We start from the raw sequence: 19669 nt of genomic DNA, 5'->3' as shown, positions 1-19669 counted from the left end.
TCCTCTTCCCGGGAGCCGGAGGAGGAAAATCCCTTCCCTGAAGCCTCACGGGGAGCCAGCTGCCGCCAGGAAGAGGGGGGAATCACCCAGATTTTATCCAAGGCGGTTTTTGTTCCCGACATCTGCAGTTTCCAGCGATGAACGCAGCTCGTACCGTGACGGAGAGATCGATCAGAGCCTTCGCTCCGTTGTTAAGCCACTCGGGTTCGGACCCTCGGGACATCCCGCTCCCCGTCGTCACGCCAGCCGCCTGATGAGCGCGGGCCGTACGGAGCGGGGCTCCTCCCCACGTATTTATTCCACGGACCGGAGCGGTGCCGGCTATTTTCCTCCTCGGAACAGAGCCCTAATTCTTCGCCGCCTGGCTCTCTCTGCCGCAAGCAGTGGCCAGGCAGCAGGCGTTTTCACGGGATCCATCTACGTTCCCCTTCTCCCCAAATACAAAAAGAGAAAAAAAAAAAAAAAAAAAAAAAAAAAAAGAGAGATGTATTTTAAGCTTTTCCTCAAAGCCAGCAGAAAATACTAGCCAAGCTTTAACGGGTGCAAGACGTAAACTAGATCGTCGGACTCCACCGGCTCCCAAGGCGATCGGAAAGGCCAGGTATCCGTGAGTCCGCTTCCACGTGCTTGGCAGCGGTAGAAATAGAGAACGAGAAGCAAGAGCTTGCCAAACCCGAGCCATTTAAAGTCGCAGAAATTCATTGAAACTCCTTTTCGAACACTTAACTACCTCTCTCAATTAAAACAAACAGTTAAAACCCTTCCCATGCACTCCATTGATCCGATATACAGAAAACAAACAGGGGGGAAAAAAAAATTTAAAATAAGAAATCCTTTGAAACAGAACTTGCTCTTAAAGTGATGAGGACAACATGCGCGTCTGGGGAGGCTTCCCATATTTTTTTTTTTTTCCTCCTTAAATCCCAAGTTATAAGTACAACGAACATTATTGCTGGCGCTAGCTTCAACCCAAGTGGCGCGCACACGACTCCCTGCACCCGTCCGAGTCCTTTATAGCCCCCTCCCCTCGTCCCCTTTTCCTTTTACAGCGACGCGGGGACAGCCCTTCTCGGTTTGCCGGTCACAGTGGGTGGAGAGGGGAGGTCACAGTGCGTGGGGTTGAAGGTCACAGTGGGCAGAGCAAAGGGGATCACAGTGCAAATAAACCAGGTAGTTCCCTTTGCTCAAGTCCGTTTGTCCGCCACGGCAGTGCGACCCGTGGCGACGGACCCTGCCTTCTGCAGCAGCATCTCTCGCCCGCGTTTATCTGCGTTGTTTGAAGCCTTGTGAGCCATCGGGACCCAGGGGTTGCCTAATCACATTATTGGGCTGTCTGGTGTCTTCCGGCTGGGAGATCCTCGGCGGCCTGCAAGGAGAGAGGAGATCAGAGGCGAAGGCGGCGGCGGCTGCGTCACGCCGTACGCCTTCGACGAACGCTCCCGCCGCGGCGGGATGTCACTGCCGCAGGATGATCGTCCCCGGGGACGGGGAACGTGACCAAAATCAAACTAGCGCTTCGTTTCTTTCCAAAGAGTAGCCGAGACCCATGCTGCAAATAAAAGGGCGAGCACAATGCCTTCAAATAACCTTTTTTTAACCATTTGTTTAAGACTGCTTATGCTCGACTCTCCTGCTCGCAGGTGGCAGCTCCCTGTAAGTCAAAAACCTCAGGGAAGACAAGGCTATGTCCCACCGGGATAACTCTGGTTGTCCGCACTCCTCTCTACCTCCCCAGCACGCTCTTCCAAGGGTCTAAGATAACCTTTACGGCCTTATCAGGCACTTGCACTTCCCTTAGCTCCCACAAAATTGAGATTTACAACACCCCACTTGCTAACAAAGCGCCTTTCTCCTTGCTGGCCTCGCTTACTCTTCAAGGAGCTGTTCTGCGTTCAAAAAACGGGCAGAGGTGGCACTTGGGGACGTGGTTTAGTGGGCATGGGGGTGTTGGGTTGATGGTTGGGCTGATGATCTTAGAGATCCTTTCCAACCTTAATGATTCCTAGTTTTTACTGTCATTAAAAATAATCCAGCCACCAAGCCAGGAAACATGAAATTAATTATTACTCTCCCCTTAACTGGTTCAGTGGTGGACTTGGCAGTGTGAGGTTAATGGTTGGACTGGATGATCTTAAAGCTCTTTTCCAACCTAAACGATTCGATGAGCTCGTCCCCCTCCTTCCCATAGGAAGGCGCGTTTGCACGGAGCGCAGGCAAAGCTGCCGCGGCACGAAGGGCTGCTCTCACCTATCTAGAATGGGTTTCTCCTGCTCTTCTTCGGGGCTCGCGCTGCCCAATATTCGTTTCCTGGCTTCCGCGTACTCCGCCTCCCTTTGCGCCAAGGATTTCACGGGGAAGGCCGGTCTGCTGGCGGAGTTGGGATTGCTAAGCACACCGTTGGTCGTCGGCCTCTTCAAGATGCGGATCTGCGGGGGAGGACCTGCAGGAAGGCTGTCGTCCTGAATCACGATCGGCACTTTAGGAGGAGATTTTGACTTTCTACTGTTTAAAAGAAAAACATTCGGTTGGTATTTGTTTTCTACAGCAAGCATGTTTTTCGCTCAGCATGTGAATTCCTCCCAGTCAGATGTCATTCCCGTGATTAAGAGGCAGCCTGTAATAATTAAAGACCTCGTTATATTTGTAACCCTAAACTAGAGCGGCAGGCAGGTTTGCAGGAGATTAGCTCAGGAAGGGACAGAAAACCAGTCCCCGCTGTGTTCGACATCTTTAAACTCAACCGAAGGAAAGGGAAGCAGAGACTGGGCAAAAGTTTCAGCACTTGCATTCGAAGATATCAGTATAAGCACCTTGATTCCATTCCCTGCACGGACTTTTAGGGCTCCTCGTGCCAGGATACACGGCCTTCCGTTTCAACCCTGCCATTTCACTTCTCTAGAGCCACCCTTGGCCCCCGGTCTCACCATTTGAATTTTTTTATGGTCCCTTCTCTGTGCACAAGTCCCAGAGAAGTAATACCGTGACTCTAAGCGGTCTACTAAGAATCAAAGGGGAAAACCAACAACAAACAACTTGTCAGAAGTGATTACAAATATTTCTGCTAGAAGACAATAACACAAACACACCCTCCCCAACCCAAAGTAAGCAGGAAAAGAAAAATCTTACTGACGCAAGACACAGCAAGCCAATTTAGGGCCATGAGTTGGGATTACCTGACTCACCCATTTCTTCCTTTGAGTGTCTTTTTCTTAAATGGCTTCCCCATAGCCGTAGCTACATCCAGTCTGGAAGACCCGGCTCTGAAATAAAATCACTCTCAAGAAGCTTTCTGCTACCCTGCTATGGATCGAAAGGGCCATCTAGTGGCACGGTCACAGAGATTTCCTATTTCTGAACTCAAACCCAGTGCGCTCTGCTCAGTTTGAAGCTGTTTTCCCCACTGTTCCCGCTCCCAAGTCCTTCGGATGTTCAATGGCACCTCAGTAAAATACGTTTAGGGTTTTTTTTTTTTTTTAACCGAACCGCGCAGCATCATTACCTTTCCTTCTGCGTGATCTTCAGCTTCTTTTCCAACCGTCTGTCTATTTCCTACAAAAGGAGAAGACAAAAATAAAAACCTGAGGGCTCGTCTCGGAGATTGGAGTTCGAGCCTGTCTGCGCACGCATTTCATTTCACTCTTCCATACAGCGACACTACAACGGGGGCAGAGCGAGCGTGTGTCTCTCTCTGAGGATGACTTGCAAATCAAGAGGCAGAGAAAAGCAAAGCCACCACGAATATTCTACCGTAGCCATTAATACACCTACAGCAGGCTGTGGATTTTGCGTATCACGGTGAAAGGGCAGCTGCGAGGCGCTCATCTTTCATTTTAAGGACTTCGGTTGGCAAGAAAGCTCCGTTAAGGGTCAAGAGCCACAGGAATACGCAGCAAGGTATTCCCAGATCCGAGCAGGAACCGGCACCAAACCTCTCGGACAGAGAAGCAGCCACAGCCGGCTGGGGCGGTCCACATCAGTCCACACGCTTGATTTCAGTGGGGCAGCTCAGCCCCGGAGCCTGCAGCCATTTGGAGGACTAGCCGGCAGGTCCGCATTCCTGCTGCTTGCTGCAATAACCCTCCTTCACAAAAAAGTCCCTGCCTTGCCCGACATGCACCCGAGGAGCCGCCGGAGCAGAGCCGAGCCTTATTGCGCTTCTCCTTCCCTTTGCAACACAGCTGCCGAGTCATCAATCGACAGAAAGGCGCATTAATCATCCCTGGATGCCAACAGAGTGGCTTTAAGCATGTCATCTTCTGTCCAAGGCTCGCGTCTACCTTAGCAAAGGTGTTTACGTTTTGCAACTGGAGCAATTATGCAGAGAAACCTTGGTAAATAGGAAAAGAAAGCCAGCTTTCAGCCCCGGTCTCTCTTTAGGTAGCCTTCCCCAACCTCACCGATATCTTTAGAGTCTCACGACTGCCGATGCTATTAAAAGAGCCTCCTAAACGGCGATGTGTTTCATTTAATCATCAATGAAGAGGGGAAAAAAAAAAACCACCTACCTGAGAGTGTCCTAGTTTCGCCAGCCGATAACTGGCAATACTGAAGGAAATTCCAAGCTTCTGGCAGGATGTAGCTGCTCTACTTTTCAGTTTGCTTAACTACGCTGAAAGCTCGCTGCCAGCTGCTGTCAAAAACCACAGCAGGCACAACCCAGTAAAGAAACTGGTTTGCATGGCAATTCCCCGATGCCCCAGTAAGCAGGGAATGAACACAAGTCGCTACAAGATGCCAAACCACGGTGTTTGCTCTTGGTCACGCAGCTACACAGGCCAACAGCCCACGGTAGCCTCTGTCTAGAAGGGAATAGTTATAAACCATTTTGGGAAGATAAACGGTGGGTGGGAGGTTGAATTTTCTACCAAACTCTGTACTGGGAGGTGACGGGGGATTTGTATTCTGATCAATAAATTAGACCAAGGTTTTGTAAGGACAAAACCAGCCAGGGGCTTGATGTGACATTGAGCTGAAGGCGGGGGGCACAGCTAGAGCTTCCCGTTGAGGGCCAACACACCTGCGGTTTCCTTCAAGAGGACTGGGAGGAAAATCTCATCCCAACGCTGCTCACGAGGACGGAGAAAATATGCATCGTTGCCTGCAAAGACGGAGGAACGGCTGTCTGGGAACAGGCAGCATGGAAACGGATATCCCGGCTAGGAGGGAGACGTAGAGTGGCTGGCGGCGAACAATAAAAGTCCAATTAAGGGGAAGGGGTTAGCTCATCTGCCCGCACCACGCCAGAAGAGGTTATATCCGGCTATAGAAGAGTCTTTAAAACACTTTTTCAAACTCAAATAGTTAACCGCGCCTCCCCAGGGCCTCCTGGAAGCGGTGGACTGGAAGGAAGCTTCCTTAAACATCCCTTATTAAATACTTGGGCGCGTGGGGGAGAGGGACGACAGGAAGACGGGGCGGAGGGCGGGGGAAAGCGCGCTCAGGAGCCTCTCAACTCATTTCACTTGGTGTTGGGCGTCGCGCAGCAACCGCGAAGCCAGTTGCGACTCAGAACCACAGCACTGAACCACTCAACTTGGGCAGACAAGCTCGACAGCCCACAGCGAGGGCCGTGGGGCACAAAAGAGTGAGGAGCCACACGGTAGCCACGAGGAAGGCTCCAGTCTGCTCTCACCTCTCTCCTTCCCGGCAGAGGAGAGATTGCTCTGACAAAAGCCACATTTCTACATTCCTGGTGGCTTGGCAGATCAGTCCTGGGGCTAAAGTCGCGGTCCGGACATCGGACTACGAGATCCTGTAATTGCAAAGCGTCAGTTCAGCCTCAGCATCTGAAAAACACTCTGATTAACGCAACTGTCACACTGACTCCGAGCGCTGCTGGACAGCTCTTCACACCCTCGCACACACCAGATTTCCTCTGACTGCATCCTCTGACACCAGAACCTGCAGCTTCCCCTACCAGGAAAAAAAACAAAAAAAACCCAAAACACCAAAAAAAACCCAAACCAACATTTCTTTAATCTCCTCAACACAGCAGACTTACTTGAAGGAATCCTTCAAACGCTGCCATCACGCCACCCCTCCCCAAACGGGCCCTTTGCAGTCTCAGTTTCACTCCTTCCTACCCCTGTGCAGACCACTTTTTGCAAAATACTCGACATTTTTGCCTCTCGTCCCTACATAATTGCCAGCCATCGCTAAGCGAACGCGCGCCGTCCTGGTTCATAAGCCACCGCAAGCTGGCTCGACAGTTGCTCCGTCCCTGCGGAGCTCCTCACCGAGGAGCAAAGTAAGGGGCAGCTAAAATATCCTCTAAATTATAACATCAGCAGCTGTTTGAACCACTATGTACTCTCTAAAACAAGAGGCTTCCTCCACACGTAGAAATCCTGGCAGAATAATAGAAAACGATCATCCCCACCAAACATACACGTATCACTCTCGCCCCATCCAAACAACTCTTACACAATCCTCACAATTCCCGGCGCTGCCGAGGGGATTCCAGCTGCCTCCAGACATGCACTGAACTCTGGGGCAGAAAAAGCTTTCCTTCGTGTTCAAAGTGGACGGCTAGCGTAAAAAAGCAGCTCCCCACCTCACACGCACCTCTCGATGTGTTAAAAGTCGTGTTTTCTTTTTAAATGCAGGGATTGATCCCATTTTTTCTCAGCAAAAGCCACAGCACTGCAAACTGCTGGTGTTTAATACTACTACGTTTGGAATTGTAGGTATGGAGGCGTTCGAACGTGGGGAGCGTTGCCAATTCAAACGGGCAGCCCTTAATCACCCTGCAAAAACAACCCAAGACATGAGCAGCTTCGCACAGCTAGCAGTTCGTGACGGGGATCACGCTGCACGAACTTACAAGCTCGAGAAGCAGGAACACCTTGGCATGGCCGATTCTTAATGAAAAAAGAAAAAAGAAAAAAAAAATCCCTGCCGCTGCTCTCCACAGATCTGTTCGTCTCCTGATGTCATTCTCTTTCCACTGCTATGTCACACTGTCACGGAGCTGTGTGGGTAACGAGATAAAATTAGGACCTGAATTACAGGGCAAGTGCCAGAAGTGCTACAACAACCCAAAGGCACGAGCTCATAGGAGAGGCAATTAGACGCGGTATTCGAGAACATCACGCTGCACGTACCCAATAGCCGGGCAGGTCACACCGTACAAAAACCAGTTATTAATCTTCTTAGGAGGCTCTCCTAGCTTTCATTTCCCAAACTTACTTATATAACCAAAAACTAAGCCTCATCTACACCCCCGATCAAAACACCCTCCCCAAAGATTAGTAAAGAATCTCAAGGAACTATTTTTAGTGCTATTATGTCTAGATACTAAAAAGGACCCGAACAAACAGCATGAAGAAGACGCTGTTCTTTGACATTTAAGCCACATTTGTAGATGAGGACGTAATGGAAACTGAACTCCAGCCCCATGACAGCCATCCTTCCTACCCTTTAACCCTGAGAAAAATAGCAATGCATAAAAGGTTCAATAAAATACCTCTTGGAAAGCAGTTGGACACAGACACTAAGGCACCAACCTGCTGCTTAGATCCGACACTCCTAGGGTCTGTCATCCTAAATAAGAACCCCGCCAACACAGGCTGACAATTTTGCGATGTTATTGGCGAGGTGGAGACAGACGCTCCCCCCCGACACCCCAGAAACGCGCCCCGCGGGAAGGGCTGCTCCTACAGAGGTCGGCTCCCGTGGATCACGGCTTCACGTGGGCTCTAGGCACCATCCCAAGCGAAGCCGGTCCTCCAGCGTATTGCAGAGCGCGAGCAGAGGCCCACGTCAGCCCTAGCTGCTGCCTAAAGAACTTTGCTGGAATAACTCTAACGCGTCGGACATGTATAAAGAGTTATCCTGCACGTCGTTGCCAGTAAAGACTCTAAATAGACTAAATAACAGCAGCTCCAAGCTCTGCTGATATGGGAGAAAGGAATAACAAGATAACTGCTGGCTATTTTTTATTTCAAGTTTAGTGAGTAATCACGACTGAACGTTTGAAGGAAGGCAGAGACTTGGCCTTCCTACCAATCCCTCATGCTAGGAGGAGATTTCCCCCTCTGCCTCCAAAATTGGGTTGCTTTGCAGAAACGGTGAGGAGACACCTGCCAGCCCTCCTGCCAGAGCACGGGATAGTCACCGATAAAGGAAGCCGTGCTCTCCTAGAAATCTGCTAACATTTCAAATATGCAGCTCTAGAAAACCATTAACCACATTCTTTGATGTATTCACTGGAGATTACTCCTGAAAGCAACCTGCTACCCTCGCTCACTCAAATAACGTGTAAGATCAAACCCAGAAAGAGGGAATTTAGGCTCGAGTTGCATCCTCCCGTGCCAACGCTAAAAACAAAGCCTCATCTGCTTATTAAAAGCACCATCAGGTACTCCGGCATTTTCTAAAGGGCAAGAGATAAACTTCAAGGCCTGGCTAACGTTCTTTTCTTTAGAAAAAAAAAAAAAAAAACTAACATCTGAGGTTACCAAAGCTGTTCATGGGTACCCAACAACTTACAGCTGCAGATATCCGACTCACTGCTTCACCGAAAACACCATCAAGAGCAGAAGTAGATAAACCTAAGATATCTCCAAGCTGACTCCTCATTAGCTACCTATTCCTTTCCTCTGAAGACAAATTAATTTTCTATTAATTACCGCAACATTCCAATTCCTGTGGCTATCGGGACTCAGACTGCTCCATTAATTAATTCTCCAAGTTCCTCCGCTTACGTAAAATCCTGGCAGCGGACCGTACCCAAGAAAGCTGCAGATGCTTTTAAGCTGCGCTGGCGTTTACATCTTCCATAGGTAGGTAACGCTGCTCGGCAGCTAGGATATTGAGAAACAAGACACGAGAGTATTTTTGGGAACAAGTCTGGCAGGCGCCACACAGTATTCCCAGCACGGACATGTTATGGAGAGGGGGGGAAGCATTTGGAAGGGCTGCAGCTCCTTCTCCCTCTCCGCCCTTCGCACCTCCTGCGGCAGGCAGCTCGCAGACACACCCAAGAGATCCAGATCGGGAATATATTTACAGCCCTTAACAATCTAGGGGGAAAAAAAAAAAAAGAAAAGGCTAAAACCTAGCAAAAGCCCTGTAATTTCCATGTTATTTCGCAAAGGTACATCCCTTAATCCAGAGGATCGCCCTGGCCTCCTGCACCCACGGCCCTGCATGGGTCAATCAGCGCATCCAGATGCTCATTAAGATCTGTGAGAGCAGGTACGAAACAGAGACCGCTCCCGAGTGACCCGGGCAGGGCCACGCAGCGCTTGCTGCAGTATCCCAAAACCGACACTCGCTTCACGGTATTAAGGTGCCTGTCATTGCCAACCTACAAGCATCACTTTTCTCATCAAATAAACTCCCTCCGCCTAAGCAACGCTGAGCAGCAGAACAGAAACTTTCATTTCCCAGTTGCAGGATTTGTTTTGTTTGTTGGTTTTTTTTCCCCCCAATTACAAACACGTGAAGCAAATATTCAGTAAAAGTTTTACAAAAATCATTTTAGTCCGTGAAATCAAACCCCATCCTCACAGCCCTGGCATCAAAAAAAAAAAATCAGCTGTCACCCTCACAGGTCTCCTCCGAGGTACGGTTCCGGTGTGCCAAAACCCCGTTAACTCGTCCTCCGATCGCACGAGTAGTTAGCAGACCGGAGGTCACAGCGTTACACTCCGAAATATTTCCCTTTTGACTTCTCTGTACTTTGATCATATTTAGCAACTCAAAGCAGTACCAGGCAAAAAACTCGATTCAGCCCTTTATAACCAGTGAACGCGCTGCCTTTGCTGGAAGGCGAAATCCAAGGCGGGCAGCCCTCCCTGCCACTCGCACGTCGACCGATTTAGAGACGATAGAAACGAGGGGGGTTTTTTTTGCAAACCTCAGGTGAAGGGTCCTCACAAAGCGCCGTGACACAAGCAGGCGACAATCCCCGTCCCCACGCGTGAGCCACAAAGCTCGGTCACCCGCGTTCGGCTGCTCACATCCTCCCCAAGCGGTCGGTTATCAGATGATCGGGGGGGATTTCTCTTTCGGGTGGTGATCGGTGAAGCAAGGCGCAGTCTAACCAAGGGACCTAGACTCTGGACCGTGGCAGGGTAAGTTTTAAGCACCAGCAAGCAGGTTGTAGGCAGTAGCTGGGAGCTAACTGCCCTGCAAGCTGTCCATCGGCAAACTGAAGTGGAAAAAAAAAAAAAAAAAAAAGACACACAAGGAGATCACTTTTTTCTAAACTATCGTGGGTTGCCAGACTAATATTTTTATCTGCACGGATTCCGACTCAAAAGAAGTTACTCATGAAGACGACACTCAAATTCTAGTTAGCGAAGGAATAAGCAATCAAACCAGCTGACGAGTGCCAACTCAGGGCTGCGAATTACCTGTGACCCTGGGCACGGGGCTTCCACTCCAGTTTCAGAGCCCAGTTTCCCATCTGACATTTAATTATTACTTTAACCAGGTAAACAGACTCGGGTGTCACAAATAGGCCTCTCAATTGTGATTTCCCTCTTCCCTAAAGCCAGCTAGGCCACAGAAAAGAAAAACCAGCCGTGCATTAAGTCATATTAGCGTTTACTAACCCAGACTGGGTCTTTGAAGCCCGGCGTTTCCATCCTTACTCATAACTTAAGACAACTCGCTCATTATTCACACGCCGCTTTTCCATCTGTAACTCACGGACAAGCAAAACCCTCCCCGTTTCACAAACATTTTGAAGGTTTAATTAGATAGCAATTAAATAACACAGATCTAGAGGCCCCACGGAGTTCCGCCGCACCAGCTTTAACGCCGCCGTGCCCGCAGGAGCTGCCGGAGCAGAGGGCATCTGCTTGGCACACGGTCACTCGGACGGCAGCACGTACCCAAGGAGCTGTTCCTTTTTCTGGCAAGCGCTGGGTAATTCTGATGACACAGAAGACTAAAAGACAAACAGAAGCCAGGTTAAAGACCAAAAAATCCTGCTTGAGGGTCTGTTTTACAGCTACTTGGCTGACCAAACTAAAGCAGAAGGTCTGTGTCAGGTTTTTGTGGGTTTTCCCTCAACTTACTGAGATTTTAGCACTGCCTGTTTTGGAAGGCAGATCTGCAAGAGATAAATGAAGTGACATTATAACTCAGAGGCCAAAAACTTCCCCTTGCTGAGAACTACCTTCTTTAAGATCTACAGTAAAAGTTTGCAGCCTAACACCAAAACCAACACACACAAAAAAGGACCAGCACTGAAAATCTGAGCTACTTTCTGTCCTAAGGAACACCCTCCGGGTGGAATATTAAAAAATGACAGGCGGAAAAGGCAGCAACGATTCTCAGAAGCCATAGATCTCTTGGAAACATCTCTACTGTTTCCTCAAAGATGTGCTGAAGGGTCTAATAAAACAAAAGTAACAACTCAGGTTTTCAGCTGCATAAAGTATTAGGAGAAGAGTATGTGTTTAAAGCTGCTCCTCGGTGTCTCTTATGTTTTATTGCATATACCTTGAGTACTGACCAAGACTGTTGTGTCTTGCACCTTTACGCTGGAATCAGTCTCATGCTGCCTCAGACACACGCCGAATAAGATACAGGTGGAAGAAGAAAATAAAGGGAATTCCTTAAGACAAAAAAAAAACCCTGTGAGGACAGGACCAGGCCAGCTCATATGCTTTTCCTGTGTGCGATTCTTCCTCTCGCACCTTCCAGAAAAGCCCATCTCGTTAGGGCAGTTCCCAGGCTCCCCTGCCCGATGACTGCAGCAGGGTTTCAGGCCCAGAGAACAGCAGTTGCACCCAAAATCTTTTTCGACTGCTACCCAGTGAGTCAGTCACGCTGCCTGCTCTGCAGCAGAGCCTCTTCCTGCCCTCTCTTCCTCTTTTCTCAACCTGACTACCTCCGGTAGCTTTGATTTCTGCGGCAGCACGGAGAGCCTGCAGTCCCCGACTGCACCAGCATCCATTCGGTCCACAAAAAACGAGGCTGTGCTCTCCTCCACTCCATCCCGCTCAGCTTTTCGCTTCCTGCGGCCACCAGCAGCAGCCGAGGGTCTCCTTCCTGCCGGGCAGCGTTTGAAAACGACCTTTCTAAACCATGACGGATGTCGGAAGGCAGCTCCTGTCTCTTCCCTTACATAAGGAGAACTCCTGCTGCAGACAGCTCGCTTTTCTTGTTGCTCCAACTGCTTTTGCAGACATCCAAAGCCCCGACAACTGCAAAAGCAGCTGCAAGCGTGGCGGCGGCTCCTCAAGAAATCTCTCTGCGCAGCGGCACAAGCACCACCACATTTATGAACACAAATTCTCAGCAATTTGGACTGGAAAAGGATGTGAGAAAGGACAGGTGACAGAGCTTTTTCCTTCTAAAGGTACAAGCTGAAAGGACAAAGAGGAAAGACAACTGATGGCCGAGATTTGAGCAGCCCTACAATTTTAAACCATTACTCAAGGCCACAGCTATCGTCAGCTCCCGAGACACAAGCTATGTCCCTTCATGGAACGATTTAACGAGTGCCAGAATTAACTCTGCCGCCCGGCGCGAGGCTTCCTACGATTGCAGTCTCACAGCATTGGCAAGAGGAGAGGGCGAGCGCTTCGCTTAGGCTGCCAGCCTGCCGCTGGCGTCTCTCGCGCTGCTTGGTGAGGGCGTTGAGTTACAGGCTCTATTTTGCTCCCCTCTTTCTGGCCAGCCGTAACCCAATCTCCTGACCAGAATCAAATTCGGTTGTCTCACCAAGTCATTGTTAGGAAGCCCTTCTGCCCTCTGATCACGAACGAGCCCGCTGAATTTATTAAAACAGGAGTTCACCTGGCAGAGACGATTTCCTTTCTCTCGTTGCGCTGTTGTGAATACCCCACAGATCACCCGCCCACACTCCTGCCGAAATAACGATTTTATTTTGCAAGCGCGACACGCAGAAGCGCTTCGGAGTCTCTCAGCATGAGAGACGTGACGAAAACTTCAGCTATTGAGCTGGCTATTGAAAGCAGGCAAGAACTTCAGCCGCAGCGCTGGGAGCTGCGCTCGGCCATGCTAGGACTCCCCACGTTTTGTCCTAAGGAAGAAGCGCGTTCATCTGGAGCAAGGGGGAGAAAGGGCTTTTGATGTGAACCCCCAGCTCTCCCGCCACCCCCCGGAGACGCAGCCCACCCGCCTCTCCCCAGGGGCCCTGCGAGGGCTACCGTGTCGCCGGGGAGGCACGTTTTGTCAGAGGCCCTCAGCAGAGGAAGCAAGCTACCCGCCATCCCCCCAGCACCTACCGCATGCTCCCCGGCAGCGGGAGCTTTGTTCGGGGCTCGGCTACGACCCGCACCGACCCGCCGCTGCCGCCCTGCCCGCAGCCCCACAAGGCCGGGGGGAGAGAGGGGTGGGTTTGGAGACCAGTAGAAAACGCGGCGGGGGGGAGGACGGGCGGGGAGGAGCTCCCTGCGGCAGCCCCGGTACCGGGGGATGGAGAAGAGGCAAGGAGAAGGGGTTGGGGCCGGGCTGCAGCCCCAAACGTCGAGCGGCGCCGCGGTCCCTTTAAGAGGCCTAGCAGGCGCTCCAGGCCCGCCGGCCGCGCCCCGCCGCCGCCGCCTCCTCAAGCGCCGCCACCGCCGCCTCCCTCTCTTCCCCCGCCGGCCCCGGCCCGCCCGCACCGCCCCAAGCAGCCGCCCTCACCCCGCTGTCGGCCGCCTCCTCCCAGCTCTCGGCGACCTCCTCATCTTCCATTTTAATTCGCCTCCGCCGCCGCCGCCGCCAGCCCGCGCCCCGCGCATGCGCCTGCGCCGCCCCCGCCTACCGGCGTGCGCCCGGCGCGCCTGCGCACGGCGGGGAAAGGGCGTGGCGGGAACGGCAGCGCGCATGCGCGGCAGGCGGCCACGTGCGGCACAGCAGGCATGCGGCGGCGGAGCGCAGCGCGCCCGCGCCCCCTGGCGGGCGGGAGGACTGGCCAGAGAGACGCGCTGCGGGCACACGCGTGTGCGTGACATTTGCACACTCACCCCCCCCGCCACACACACACACACGGAGCCAGCGCGTTGTTCAACGGCACACGCCACGCCACAGCAGCCGCTGAAAGGGGTCAGCAGCACCTCCCGTTCCATGCTCAAACAGCTTGGTGGTTTGGGGGCATTTTTCCTTAATTTGGGGGTTACTGACCAAAGCAGCCGCCCCTGGTTTTAGCAAATCTCGTCCCTTAACCCGGCCGCTCACCGCAGCGTCCCTCCTGCAGGCATCGAGGCGTCCGTGTGTCCTTCCATCACCCCAATTTCTATCTCTCTTCATCTAAGCCCTCTGCTATTCCTAAATCTCCCGTGGGGCAGGAGGGACTGCTGCAGCTCCAACTTTAAAAACAGCCAGCTTTCCCAAAAATAAAACAAATTTATTAGCTTTATCTCATTTCTAGCCAGGATATCCACCACATCAATGTATTACTTTGAGCTTTGAGCGATACAAAGGTATTTGGGGTGAGGGTCGCATTTAATGTTGCTCACTACAAAATTAAATGCCCTTTCCAGCATCCTAAAAAAAAAAAAAAATCAAACATTTGGACAGGGAGTTACAGAAACTGCCCTTAAATCCTTAAACTTTCCCCCAAACAGCCCACCCGAGAGCCGCAGCTTGCCGGCAGATGGCGACCGGCTTCTTAAAAAAAAAAAAAAAATTAAATAAATACTCCAGCTAAAAAAAATCCTGACATAAACCCTGTGGTTTGCCCCGGCCCCCTCTGCAGCCCCCCGGGTCTCCCTCTCCTCTGCCAAGCCCAAAATCTGGGCAGGGAACGGCCGGGCACTCTCACAGCCGAGTTTTGGGGTGCTGTTTATCAAAAGCAGAGCCGCTAGCGGGGCTTTGCAGGGTGTACGGTGCTCGGACGGATTCATATCCTGAGATTTCAACTTTTTCGGCACCCCAGAGGGGTGGGAGATGGCGTTTCCCCTCCTCAGGAGGGATGCAGGGCTCACGGGAGCGGTGCGGGTGGAAGGAAAGGGTGCAGCAGCCGCGGGCCGTTCCTACCCATCCTCTGGGATTTTTCCAGAAGGAAACAGGAACCATGTTTTCAAGCAGCCAGTGCCTGGCATTGTTGGCTCGATCTGTAGCCTATTCAGTGTCCCAGCAGCGTTATTCTTGGACGTTTCCCTCCATCCTGCCGGTTTTGCCCATGCTGTAAGAAATCCCATTCCCAGCCATGGCACCCCTGTTTGAGACCAAGCATCCCACAAAACCATGCGGGAGCATCGCAGATCTTTTGGAATGTGATCTTAATGGTCGTACACGCATGCCTGGGTGAATGCTGCGTTACTTACATGCTTACAGACGAATTCCACGTCTCCTTTCCGCAAGGCATCTGGGGAAATCAAGGGCTCCTTGCCCTCCACAAGGCATCTGGGGCACGCGATTTGGCAGGGCACGCATCCGGGATGCTGAGCAGCAACCTCCGTGGTAGATGCGGCTCTGTGGAAGAGAGAGAGGATGGCGGTGCCTTCCTCTGCCCCTTCACCAGAGGAATAATGTCACCCTGCAAGTCGGCAGCACAACCGCACAGGTCAAAACGCAGACCCGGCATGCCCGGACATACATACCCCCACGGGGACGGGCTCCAGCGGCACCGAGGGCACCCTCCCTTCCTCACCGCCGTGGCGAAACGGTCACCCGCTGTCCTTCGGGGATGGGTCCCCTCTCCTCTCCCCGCTGGGCCACCCCCGCCTCGCCCCCCTGCCTCAGGAGGCGGCCAGGCCTCTGGGGAGAGGCAGCGACATGGAGGGGCTGTGGCAGGCGGCAAGGGAGGCCCTGGCCCCGTGGGCAGGGAGGCTCCCCGGGCCCCAGCCGTGCCTCCCGGGGTGGGTGGCTGAGGAGGGGAGCCCGGGAAAGGGTGAGGCGTGAGGAGAAGGGCGGCCGGGGAGGAGAGGGAGCCGCCCTGCCACCTTTTCCTCAGAGCCGACCTCCCCAACATGGCGGCCTCGCCCACCCGTCTCTTTCCAACATGGCGGCGGGGCGGTGCGCGTGCCGCTGGCGAGACCCTCCAAACATGGCGGCGCCCGCCGGCACAGACAGGCCGCGGGGCAGCGGCGGGGGGCGGAGGCCTGACCTTCCCATCATGGCGGGCCCGTCACGTGACCCCCGCGCCCCGCCCCTCGCTGTGGTCATGTGACGCGGGGCCGGCCGGCGCCTGCGCAGTGCGGTCTCCGCCGCGGCCGGAGCGGCGGCGGTGGCGGAGGGGAGGGAAGATGGCGGCGCCGGTTCCAGCCGTCACCCGGGCGACGCGGCGGCCCCGGCAGCCCTGAGGGCCCGGCCGCAGCCGCGGCGGGCGCTGGCCGGCGGCAGGTGAGCTGGCCCCGCGGTGCGGCTCCGCCGGGGCGGGGAAGGAGGGGAGCGGCGGCGGGCAGCGCCCCTTCCCCCCGGGGAGCGGGGCGGTGGCGGCGGGCCCGGCCCGCCGGGCTCCTCAGGGCGGGACAGGCCTCGCCTGGAGGGAACCCCCCATTTGGGGGCTTGAGCCTGTCTTTTCCCCTTCCTTACCTCTTTTTGGGGGGTCCCCATTGAGCGCAGAGCCCCCCCGGGGTGTTGGAGCCCCCCCCTGAAGGCTGCTTGTCCCTGGGTGGGGGCAGGCCCCTTCCCTGCCCGCCCAGGGCAGCTGCAACCCCGGGGAGGAAAGAAAAAGCAGCCCCGGGGCCTTCCTCAGCGCCAGGGATGGGCAAAACCTGCCTTCCCCCCCCCCCCCCCCCAAACACCAGTTTTCCCCCCCAAAACCTCAGTTTTCCCCAAAAATCAGTGTTGGCGTTGGGCAATGCCAAGGCGCAGGCTGGCAGGGTGGGGAGGGGATGGGTGCTGCTGGCTGCGGGGTGCTGTGGCTGCCCCAAAGGCTCACGTCTCCCTACGTGTGAAAACAAAGGTGAGGCTCAGTCTCCGGTTATTCTCCAAATAAGTCCGTGCGAATCCGCATCTCGACTCGCATCCGCCTTCCTGCCTCGCATGCTGCTCACCCTATGTGTGTGTGTGTGTACATATATATTTGTTTTGGTCTTGAAAGCGTTGTATTAAATCAGTAGCGGTGGCAAGCTTGGTATTTATCAGCCCAGCAGGGTTTGGGGTGTTACTCCCCATTGTCTTCGCTGATAATCTCTTGTCGGTGGTTTGATAATGGCTTTATTTATTATTATTTTTTTGTCACGACGGGGCTGGGGCTGAGCAGACACTGCAGGGGCTCGTCTCGATGCGCGGGTCTCGCTGGGATTATCTCATGCTGCCTGCAAGATGCTGGCCAGACCTCTCCGAGGTGAAGTGTCTCTCTCCAAGCCTCTTTGGGTTTTCAGATCGGGCAGGGCATTTCTTAGGAGCTACGAGTGCAGGAGCAGAGCCTCGATATCTTGCTCTTAATAACCTAAACTCTAATTAATGCTCGAAGGAAGAACAAAAGAGAAGTCATGCAAACTGAAATGCTTGCCTGCAGTATGGTGAATCAGTTCGTTACGGGGGGACTGTGTTCTGTTTGTAAGATAACCCGGTTGATCGCCGGGGATGTCATTTGTATTAAAATGGCTTTAATTATCACTGGTGAGACAGGCTCATGCTGTAGATCAGCAGCTGGAAGTCTTCCCCTTTACTAAAGGGGACAGGAGTTAAAATAAATTACACTTGAGATGCTGCTGACCTAAATTCGTAACCTGGGTGTAACGATGTCTTTACCCACCCTGCCCTTCAAGAGCAAAGGAGCCCAAAGCCTGAATCGATCCGCTGCCTCGCAGGTGGCCTCGTGAAGCCCCAAATCGGTGATGACACTGCAGTGTCCTAACAAACTGCTTTATATCGCGGTGCAGCGGTCACAGCCCGGGCCCGGCCCTTCTAGAGAGCCAAATCTCTGAGCTGGATGTTAATTGAAGAGTTGAGAGACTTGCTGTTATTTCTGTAGCCCTGTGTGTTCCCACCACCATCTCTCTTTCCTTTTCCTTACGCTGATGCCGGAGAAAGGCCGAATACCGGTGGCTTTCCCTTAGGTTGTGTCCCTCAGGATTGCCTGGGGTCGGTCTTTCCCTGGTGTCAGAATTTGGAGAGAGGAGAGCAAGATCCTGGGCAGGATTCCGGGCTGTTTTCAATGATGCCTGTCTTGCAGAGGGAGAAATTGCGGTTGTTACTGCATCGGGTTCAGTCCTGTTCATCGGGGTTTTTGTATCTGCATGCTTCTAGCAGAAGCAGAATCGCATCCAGCGGTTGTTTTCGCATAGCGAAGATGTTTGTGCGTGTTTTTCCTGCTGTGTTACCTGGTATTTTAACTGACGGGTGACTCCGCCCAAGCAGCATTTTTTCTACGGTGGCAAGTGAAATGCTCGGGTTTGAAAGGCACTGTACAGTTTTAATATTGCACTGGTTTACAAACCCGCTCTGGTTTACTCTCGTGGACTTTTAAAGGCAGTACGTGTAATTTTAAATTTTCATTTGAGTTTACTACAGTCTTTAGTCTCTGGGACTCAAATTTTTTCTGTGTTTGGCTGTCGGAGAAGCCCTAGAAGAAATCTCGCCTGCAGAACAAATGTTATTGTCCTGCCTGTGGTTGGTATAAAGATCGGGATGGTTTATTGCCGCGGTTGAATGTGTGCTACCTTTGACTTGGGGATTTCAAGGCACTGGTATCGCTCGCTGCTGCGTCAGGCACCTTTTGGAGGGGGTTGTTTGTTCCCAAGGATAGTGGGGATGCGCTCGACTGTCCTGTCCTTAATCTCAGGAAATTTCATGTATGTAATCTTCATGTTTAACAGAAGGAGTGACACCAGCTGCAGCTTTGGAGTGGGAGGATGGGGATGGTCTGTTCTCCCTGTGTTCCCAGCACACGACTGATTTGTACAGGTTTGTTTTCTGGGCTTTGAAGAGGTGTTTGGTTTCGGTGCAGCCGGCTTTGCCCACTGCCGATTCCGGCCGCTTCCACAGGATGTGAGTGAGTGCTGCTGGAAAAGGCTTCCCACTTTCTGTGTAAACAGAGCTGTGCCTCTGAGGGAAGTTATTTTTCCCTGTGTATTTAGTCATGGCAGGCTTTGTTGTAAAACATTGATTCGGGCTTTGTCCGAACAAATTTTCTTAAGGTTGAATGTAAATTAAGCTTCAAGCCCTTGGCTTTTGAAATGCAGCATCGCGCGGGGATGTCTGCAGGGGCTTATAAAAGGTGTTAGAGCCAGAGCTAGGCTCAGTTTCGGTCCAAATCTAGATAAAAGCCTGTGAAAAGAGGAGTCTGGTGGCCCTGATAATGTGCTCAATGGGCGTTTTCCTAGGTAAAAGCTCCTTTTGGAGTGTGTTTTCTGACCTGAGTGGGACTGTCTGCAGTCGGTGACATCCCCGCGAGATGCATCAGGGTATCTGGGCTGTGCTGCCATTAACAGCGAATGCAGCTTTTTGATGTAGTTTAGAAATTCAGGTCAAAATCCCCTTTGAACTCGCTTGTGTCTTAGATTAAAGGAGAGCGGGGTGACACATCCGCATCGAAAATTGTGGCTTGTGTTGAGCAAGGTGCAGAAAACATGGATCTTGCCTTCAGGAACTTGCTATTTCAAGAGCTGCAAATGTTCTCCTAGAGCTTTGGTTAATTCACGTCGGACCATGCTGTGGACTGCATTTGCTTCCCCATTTCTATGGCAACTTTTAAAATATTTATCTTTGCTAGCCCAACACCTACTGAAACATCTGTGACTGAAAACGTTCATTTCCCCCCCTACTTAATATAGTTCAGGCAACAGTGATTTGCAGCTCGAACGTG

General features: G+C 52.5%; 1 protein-coding gene across 2 annotated transcripts; it reads right to left on the bottom strand.

The window, feature by feature from the left end:
• Positions 1-275: 275 nt before the first annotated feature.
• On the bottom strand, positions 276-13667 carry SZRD1 (SUZ RNA binding domain containing 1). 2 transcript variants are annotated; one of them, XM_075721545.1, is made up of 5 exons: positions 13612-13667; positions 3500-3549; positions 3183-3260; positions 2248-2502; positions 276-1366 (listed from the first exon to the last, which is right to left on the bottom strand). In XM_075721545.1, the coding sequence occupies exons 1-5, from the start codon at positions 13660-13662 to the stop codon at positions 1264-1266; spliced, it is 537 nt and encodes a 178-aa protein (XP_075577660.1). In that variant the 5' UTR covers positions 13663-13667; the 3' UTR covers positions 276-1263. The 2 variants fall into 2 exon arrangements, with proteins under 2 accessions (XP_075577660.1, XP_075577661.1); XM_075721546.1 differs by lacking the exon at positions 3183-3260.
• Positions 13668-19669: the final 6002 nt, after the last annotated feature.

Source organism: Pelecanus crispus, chromosome 15 (assembly GCF_030463565.1).
Source record: "Pelecanus crispus isolate bPelCri1 chromosome 15, bPelCri1.pri, whole genome shotgun sequence".
Lineage (NCBI taxonomy): Eukaryota > Metazoa > Chordata > Aves > Pelecaniformes > Pelecanidae > Pelecanus > Pelecanus crispus.
The sequence above is the reverse complement of the archived record's forward strand: the minus strand, read 5'-3'. Positions and strand labels throughout refer to the sequence as shown.

Coding starts and splice junctions, on each gene's coding strand:
- SZRD1 (XM_075721545.1), bottom strand. CDS start 13,662: ATGGAAGATGAGGAGGTCGCCGAGAGCTGGGAGGAGGCGGCCGACAGC. Junction 3,550..13,611: donor AGGAGGCGGCCGACAGCGGG/GTGAGGGCGGCT, acceptor CTCCTTTTGTAG/GAAATAGACAGACGGTTGGA. Junction 3,261..3,499: donor AAGATCACGCAGAAGGAAAG/GTAATGATGCTG, acceptor ATTTTATTTCAG/AGCCGGGTCTTCCAGACTGG.